At 36.7% G+C, this 9,202-nt stretch overlaps 1 protein-coding gene across 1 annotated transcript; it reads left to right on the forward strand.

Annotated features, from left to right (window-relative positions):
* Positions 1 to 6,297: 6,297 nt before the first annotated feature.
* On the forward strand, positions 6,298 to 7,248 carry Olfr243 (olfactory receptor 243). Its single transcript, NM_001025386.1, has one exon. It carries the CDS (start codon positions 6,298 to 6,300, stop codon positions 7,246 to 7,248), a length of 951 nt encoding a protein of 316 aa, NP_001020557.1.
* Positions 7,249 to 9,202: the final 1,954 nt, after the last annotated feature.

The raw sequence follows: 9,202 nt of genomic DNA on the forward strand, positions 1-9,202 counted from the left end.
CCTAATAAAAAGTATTTTAAAAAAGGGAAAAAATAAAAAACAAAAATAAAAACATAAAAAAATTTAAAAAAAGAAGAGGAAGTGGCGAAGAGCCTCGAACACATGGGCACAGGGCTAAACTTCCTGAGCAACCCCGATCTCTTATGCTCTAAATCAACAGTCAACAAATGGGATCTCATAAATTTGCAAAACTTCTGTAAGGCAAAGGACGCTATCAATAGTACAAAACGATAACACCCAGATTGTGAAAAGATCTTTACCAACTCTACATTTAATAGAGGGCTAATATCCAATTTAAAAAAAAAAAAACATTCAAGAAGGCAGACTCCAGAGAAACAAATAGCCTTATTAAAAATTTGAGTACAAAGTAGAAACTTAATATTTGTATAAAATATTGTAATATTGTTTTGCGAATAATTAAAATAAAATTCTTTGTTAAACACATATATTTTAAAAGAATAATGAAGTACAAAGCTAAATAGAGAATTCTCTGTGACAGGATTTTCCCTATCCAATCACATTAAAATATTGGTGCAGCAGGGGGCCTGTGATTGGACAGGGAAAACGGAGGTGGTGCTAAGAGTTGCAGAGACAGAGTCTCGAGAGAAAGAAAAAGAAGCCAAGATGGACGCAGATGGACAGGAAGAAGAACCCGAACCAGTGTGGTTTTAAATAGCCACAGGTAGTTATGATATTACAAAGGATAAAATAATTGGAATAATTTGTCAAATCTAGTTGGGCAGCTTTTATCATTATCAAATGGTTCTGAAATTATTGTATTAGAATTTTGTGAAGTGAGAATTTATTGACACATAAATATGACTTGTTAATTATAAGCTTCTAGAATTTTGTTTCTTCTAGGTAAATGAGTGTTGTGTTGGCTGACCGAGGGGTAGACAGTTGTTTGCATGGGGTTGGTGTACCAACGAAGGGAACTCAGGAACTCCAGCCCCACCAAAGTGTATGCTGGCAGATAGAATAGCCAGGCAGGATCATGCCAGTCTGAGAGTTGCAGTAGCACCAGAAAGCCTGCCGGTTATTTTTAATATTTTCCACAACAATTCTCAACCAAGGAATCTTAAATGACTGATAAATATCCTTAGTCACCAGTGAAATGCAAATCAAAACAACACTGAGATTCCATCTCACACTAGTCAGAATGACTAAGATCAAAAACACAGGTAAGAACAGATGCTGGTGAGGATGTGGAGAAAAAGGAACACTCCTCCATTGTTGGTGGGATTGCAAGCTGGTACAACCACTCTGGATATCAGTTTGTCAACTCCTCAGAAAATTGGACATAGTATTACCTGAGGACCCAACCATACCACTCCTGGGCATATACCCAAATGATGCTCCACCATGTAACAAGGACACATGCTCCATTATGTTCACAGCAGCCTTATTTGTAATAGACCAGATGGAAACAACCCAAATGTCCTTCAACAGAAGAATGGATACAGAAATGTGGTACATATACATAGTGGAGTAGTACACAGTGATTAAAAAGAATGACTACATGAAATTTCCAAGCAAATGGATGGAATTAGAAAATATCATCCTGAATGAGGTAACCCAGTCACAAAAGAACACACATGGTAGGTACTAAGTAGATACTAACCCCAAAGTTCACAATGCCTATGATACAACCTACAGACCATATGGAGGGTAGAAGAAAGGAAGATCAGGGGTGGATGCTTCAGTCTTGCATTGAGGGGGAAACTGGACAATTGTGGGAGATGGAAGGAGAAGGGGACAAGGGAGGGGGAAAGGAAGAGGAGAAAATAAGGATGGCAGTATCAGAACCTGGAGGAGACATGAGAGAGGTACAGAACGTCAAGAAATCTAATAAAAATAGGTAGCAGGGGGAATGAGGAACTGGGGATAGCCACTAGAGGGTGCCAGACACCAGAGAAATGTGAGGCTCCCAGGACCCAATGGGAATGACTTTACCCATAATGCACAAAGAAGGGAGAGCTAGAACCTGTGGAGACTACCTCCAGCAGATTAGCACAGTCTCTAGTCAAGGGATGGAGCCACTCACACATCTCAAAGTTTTCTTAACCCAGAAACGTTCCTGTCCAAATTAAGAACTGGAACAAAAAATGGAACAGAGACTGAAGGAAGGTCCAACCAGGGAATGGACATACCTGGGAATATATCATGTCTTCAAGCACCAAACCCAACAGTGTCGCAGTGGTCAAGAGGGACTTGCGGTCAAAAATCAAGTATGGCAGTTCCTGGGGAGGTCTGGCCAGCAACTGACCAATGCAAAGGAGGACACTTGGAGCCATCCATCAGGCTGAACTCAGGGAACCCAGTGGGGAGCTGGCAAAAGGACTAGAGGAGCAGACAGAGATTGCAACACCATCAGAAGAACAACATAGGTTGGCCTGACCACCCAGTTCTCCTAGACACTATACTACCAGCCAAGAGTATAGATAAAGGGATCTTTGGCTCCAAATACATATGTAGCAGAGGATGGCCTTGCCCAACAACAATGGGAGGGGAAGCCTTTGGTCCTGGGGAGGTTTGATGCCCCAAAGTAGGGGGATGCTGGAGCGGTGGGGCAGGAGAGTGTGAGTGGGTGGAGGTGCACTCTCATGTAGACAAAAGGGAGGGGGAAAGACAGATGTAGAATGTGGGTTGATGAAGGAGTAACCAGGAAGTGAGATATTATTTGAGATGTAAACAAATGGAATGATTAATAATAATAAAATAAAATATTAAAAAACATTCATTTGTTTTCTCAGGTGGTATTAGCAATTATGATTAACATGAAAAATTGTATTTAAAATTAATGAGAATGTAAAACGTTGTGCAATCAGTCCCATTCGGCAACTCTTTCTTTCACAGTTGAGCATCTTTACATATTCTGTTACACTCCTGACTTAGAGGGTTTGGGGCAGACTTTCACCCATAGTCATGTGAAGGTTCTGCTATTTTCACAACAGCATTTTCTTGAATTGTAATCCTTTTATATTCACCAATAGGCATATTTAAGGCTATGCTCATTATGATATTGTGATCAAGAGTAGAAAGTTACAGTAATAAAGAGTTGCAAATTCAAAAACTTATTCTCATTTTCTTAGCAAAACAAAACCCAAAGAATGGAAAATAAGGTGTATATTTGTCTCTGAGTGTATACAGTTGTCAAGAGCACTTTGGATATCAGAAATACAGAGAAATAGATACATGTTAATTACCCATTCATTAGAGTTTTGCCTTTAAGAAAATTGCAATGAATTTAGAGATTCGTATTCATAGTATTAGTTTTAAATAGGTAATAATAACCATTCATTTTGTGGACATATTCCTTCACAAATTAGAATGAACTATTTATGTATTAAAAATCTTTTCTATGTAGAACATTAACTGCTACACTACATTCCCCAATCTTTTATGCATCAAAATATCATAATGAACATAGCTTTAAATATGCACATTGGGTAATATAAAAGGATTGTAATTTGGAGAAATGCTATTGTGAAAAAAATTACACTTATTGATTATGTATGCAGTGTAAATGCCTCTATGACATGAGCCAGCCCATTTGGAAAAGCTGATTGATTACACTTACTTGGGACTGCCTAACATCAGACAGTCAATGTCCATGACCACCAGAGATGTTTTCTAGATGTAATTGGCAGTAAGTTTTGCAAAAGCAAATGGGCATAGCTTTATGTCTCTATGATATTTAGACAGCTGCTGTTAAAGTCATTCTCAGCTTTGTAAAGTAAGATTGAGAATTCCTGCATGTATAGGCACTGTGGTAGTAGAAATAGATCAGTTTGCTCCTGGTGTTGATGTATTAAATCTTAGGAGGCATTTAAACACAAAAATTACTTTGTGGATATTTTTTATGTTATCTGTAGACAATTTTGTCCATCAATTGTTGAGACTGAAGTTTATGCTTTAAAACTGATATGGACATTACAGGAGTCACCAGGATTTAACAGAAGAGTACTGGTGGACCACTGTAGTGCTTCATAGATGCAAGAACTGTATAAGTATGAAGACAGGGATTGATTAACATTGGACCTTGTATTAAAGATTAGTTGGTTACTCATTCGTGCCATGAGAATTGCACTATACTCCTTGCTTGGATGCTGAACATGAATCATGTTCTTTAGTAGCCTCTGAAATGCTACAATATCATTAATATGTGAGCCCATACAAAGAGGTTGGAAATTAAACATGTTTGTGTTCCCATGTGAGTCTCTGAACTTCCAAAAGAAACACTAAGGTAATATGTGAAGAGACTATGGGAATTGCACCTGCACATATGAAGTGACTTCTAATTATATTTCAGCTCAGACATTATATAAAGGAAGGAAATATGTCCATAGAACTTGACCTAAATGTGCAGAGTGTTAACAGGAAATGCTGATTTTTTTTTCTAAGACTAGAAGGTATTTTTCCCATCTTTTATTGTAGTCATTTATGGATACAGGTATGTAAGCCACTTTTAGTCATTATATTAGCAGCAAGTGGTAATTAAAAGCACACAATGCTTATACTAAAAGACACTAAGATTTTTAACATTTTTGGTATTGGTCGTTTCCTTTTCCTAATCCTAGCCTCCAGTTATCTCTGCATGTGCACAACTGGCAATAATGTAGATCTGTATTTAAAAAAATATTATTTCAAAACTTAACCAATTGAAATGAAAGTACGCTACAATTAACTTGGAGGTTTCTAAAAGATTATAATCATTAAATATTCCCTCAATAAGAAAACAGATAAATACTAACTTTTTAATAATTTAACTTATAATTAAAGACAAAGAGAATTCAAAGAGTAGATGTTTAATCTGGGAGTTAAATAAGAAACAAATATGTTAGGAAAACTACAAAAGAAGTGCAAGACAGCAATAATACATCTTTTACTCTGGATATAATGTAGAATTAAAAAACAGATTCTCCAAATACTAAAAGAATGTAAGAGTGATTATAGTAATGACATCTGTAATATTAAGATTATTTTTGTATAGTAGTTTTATTTAAGTGGTTAAATCTTAATTACAAAATTCTTCTTTCATCTTTAGTAAATTCAGATATCATTTCTACAAAAAAATTTTACCCAACGTGGTCTTATTCTAGAATTTAAAGACAATTTACTTCATCATATTGAGACAAAATATATAATGTTGCAGGCTAAAAATAACAATCATATTAATAGAAAGCATATATTATTGAGAATAGACATATATAACACACACATTTTGTATATATTTAAACATGTTAAAGCAGAAGGTGATCAAGGTGGAGAAAAGAGGACTTTTAGAGAGAGGAGAAAGAGAAGACTATCTATGTCATGAAATACTAAGATATAGTAAACTTCTTCATAATTCATTATTTATTCAGTGCTTACTGATACTACTGTATCAGTAAAGAGTGAAAATACATTTCATTGCCCTTTTTCTCACATCTTTGTTAAATGGAGAATTGCTTCTTGAAAAAGATGTAACAACAAATGCTTATATGCATATATATATATCACATGCAACCAAATCTCATTTTCAATTAAATACTTTCATAAGTATACAGACTTGTCTTCTTTCTGGAATATACATAATAAGCTTTTATTTGGAGAGTGTGTGTCTCTTGTGTATGTTTATTGTGTATGTTTGTGATGAGATAGACATGGAAAGAGATAAATATGAGGGAGATGAGTTGAGCCCGAGGACCCCAATAGAGGAGTCACAGAAAGGATTAAAGGAGTTAAAGGGATTTGCAGCCCAATAAGAACAACAATATCATCAACCAGACACCCCAGAGCTCCCAGGGACTAAACCACCAATAAAAGAGTACACATGGAGTGACCAATGGCTCCAGCCACATATGTAGCAGAAAATAGCCTTGTCTGTGATCAATGGGAGGCCCTTGGTCCTTTGAAGGCTCAATGCCCCAGTATAGGGGAAATGCCAGAGTGGTGAAGTGGGAATGGGTGGGTGGGCACCCTAATAAAAGCAGGGGCAAGGGGATAGTCTAGGGGGGTTGTGGAAAAAAAACAAGGAAAGAGGATAACATTTGAAATGTAAATAAATGAAATATCCACTAATAAAAAAAACTGAACTCTGAAATAAAACAATCACACCTAGAGAAGATATGTAGAGATTCTTGGATCTACATAAAACAGTCTTGTCAGTAAAATTCTGTATCTGAAAAATGCCATGTGAAATCCCATTCAGTCTCTGATTGTGTCAATCTAGGTGAGAGCATAACACAGAAGGAATATTCTCAGCACCAGCTGCCAGTCTAATTGAGAAGCCATATGTCTACAGGCTGAGGCAGCATGCCCCATCTCAACAGCACCATCTTCAGGCCTTCAGTGCTGACTCTGACTGGGATTCCTGGCTTGGAGTCTGTGCAGTTCTGGATTGGGATTCCTTTCTGTATCATGTACATCATTGCACTTTTGGGGAATTCTCTACTCCTAGTTGTCATCAAAGTTGAGCGAAGCCTCCATGAACCCATGTACCTCTTCCTAGCAATGCTTGGAGCAACAGACATTGCCATCAGTACTTGCATCTTACCAAAAATGTTAGGAATATTCTGGTTTCACCTTCCAACCATATACTTTGATGTCTGCCTCTTACAGATGTGGCTGATTCACACATTCCAATGTATTGAGTCAGGCATCTTGTTTGCCATGGCAATGGACCGTTATGTGGCAATCTGTGATCCTCTAAGACATGCATCCATCTTTACCCAGCGACTCCTCACTCAAATAGGAGTAGGAGTCACACTCAGAGCAGCCCTGTTTGTAGCTCCATGTCTCATTCTCATCAAATGCAGGTTGAAATTCTACTGGACCACTGTTGTTTCCCATTCATACTGTGAGCACATGGCCATTGTGAAGCTGGCAGCAGAAGATGTTCATGTCAACAAGATCTATGGTCTGTTTGTGGCCTTCAGTATTCTTGGACTAGACATAATTTTCATCACACTTTCCTACATTAGAATATTTATAACGGTCTTCAAGCTCCCTCAAAAGGAAGCAAGACTCAAAGCCTTTAATACATGTATTGCCCATATTTGTGTCTTCTTGGAGTTTTACCTTCTGGCCTTCTTCTCCTTCTTTACACATAGGTTTGGCTACCATGTTCCATCTTACATTCACATTCTCCTGTCCAACCTTTACCTACTTGTCCCACCTTTGCTCAATCCTATTGTTTATGGTGTGAAGACCAAACAGATTCGAGATCAAGTGTCCAAAATTTTGTATTGTAATTATTCTTATTGATGTTTCATTTATTTACTTTTGTTTCAAATAGCAAATCTCACTCAACACTCTTATTTTGCTTACAGACTCTCTCTCTCTCTCTCTCTCTCTCTCTCTCTCTCTCTCTCTCTCTCTCTGTCTCGGTCTCTTTGTGTGTGTGTTTGAGAGAGAGGGAGAGAGAAAGAGAGAGAAAGAGAAAAAAGAGATAGAAAGTGAAAAAGGAAGAGGAGAAGAAGGAGAAAGAAAGAGAAAGAGGAAGAAGAAGAAGAAGAAGAAGAAGAAGAAGAAGAAGAAGAAGAAGAAGAAGAAGAAGAAGAAGAAGAAGAAGAAGAAGAAGAAGAAGAAGAAGAAGAAAAGGAAGAGAAAGAGAGAGAGAGAGAGAGAGTGTTTGCAGGTGCATATGAAAGCCAGATATATTCCATTTTGTTACCTTGGCTTTTGTTGTCTTTGTTTTGTGTTGTTGTTGTTGTTGTTGTTGTTGTTGTTGTTGTTGTTGTTTGTGAGTGGCCTCTTATGACGTGGTGCTCACACTTTTATTGTTCTGGCATGGAAGTATTCTTTTACCTTTCCAACCAATGAGCTAAAACATGTGCCATCAGACTCAGCTTTTTACATAGATTCCAAGGAATTGAATTCAAGTTTGAACAGCAAGAGCTTAACAACTGAGCTGTCTTGACAACCCAAACCTTTGCTCCTGATGAATGTTTAATCTATTTCTCTTTGAAGAGGTACTAAGTCTTAGTTTTAATTTCTTCTCATACATGATAACATTTTCAGCTTCTTAATTAGTTCTCTACCTGCTATAGATGAAATTAAAACAATTCTAAACAGATTTAGTCTTAATTTACTATAAAAGACAGTTATATTTCTGTATAAATTAAAGTTTTATTAATGAACACTTTTCAAAAAGTAACGCTACATATTAAATATTTGAAATTCTATTTAAAAGTATAAAGTAGCATTGATACCACTATGTGTGAACTTCATCTGAATGTACTTATATTATAAATAAAGGTAGTCATTTGTTTTATAATTTGTAATCACATTCAGCATCACTATAGAGATGATTAAATATAACTATTTGTATCCTTGTGAATTGAGAACTAATTTGACAATGAAAATTTAAGTGTATGTTAATATTTAATTGTCGTTTCTTCTATTCAAGATCATATGTGGTAATCTTAAGACAAATTTTTATAACAAATTATTAATATAAAATTATACATTAAACTGATAGTTCACAGATAAATAAGAGATCCTCAAAGTCAGATATGTTTTATGTTCATGTTTATGATTTCTTCATTGTTTTACATTTTTATAGATCTAATATCTGGAACAATTACCACACTTGCATAAATGAGTAGAACATTTGTGTGTTTGCTAGATGATTTTTTTTCCTTAGAGTGAGATTTGCTGTAAATATCTATGATAGAATAATGGATATTGGATACAATCAAAATACCTGGCTTATTAGTAAAAGACATGAGGACATGAGTAAACAGATCAAAGATGATAATCTAATTAAACAGCCAATGATGTATTTATAAAAAGATAAAGGGGGTGTATGTTTTATGGAGGTGTGGTGAGGTATGGTGGAAGGAGATGCCTTAGCCGGCTATCTCTTCCCCCTGAGGGGCCAGTCACCTGACAAGTTAGTATAGAATAGAGTTTTTTCAGTGCATGGGGAGGGGAGTCAAGATGGTAGTAGTGGCAGAGAAAGGCACAAAGAGAGAGAGAGAGAGAGAGACAGACAGACAGACAGACAGACAGACAGACAGACAGACAGACACACAGACACACAGACACACAGACACACAGACACACAGACACACAGACACACAGACACACAGACAGAGAGAGGAGATAAGAACTAGAGGGAGTAGAAGCTGGCCATGAACCCATAGAGAGATGGGAGAAGGGAATGGGGAGAGATGGGAAACAGGAAGCAGAGAAAGAGCAAGAGAGGAACAAGAGA

The sequence above is a fragment of the Mus musculus genome, chromosome 7 (genome assembly GCF_000001635.26).
Source record: "Mus musculus strain C57BL/6J chromosome 7, GRCm38.p6 C57BL/6J".
In the NCBI taxonomy this organism is placed as follows: Eukaryota; Metazoa; Chordata; class Mammalia; order Rodentia; family Muridae; genus Mus; species Mus musculus.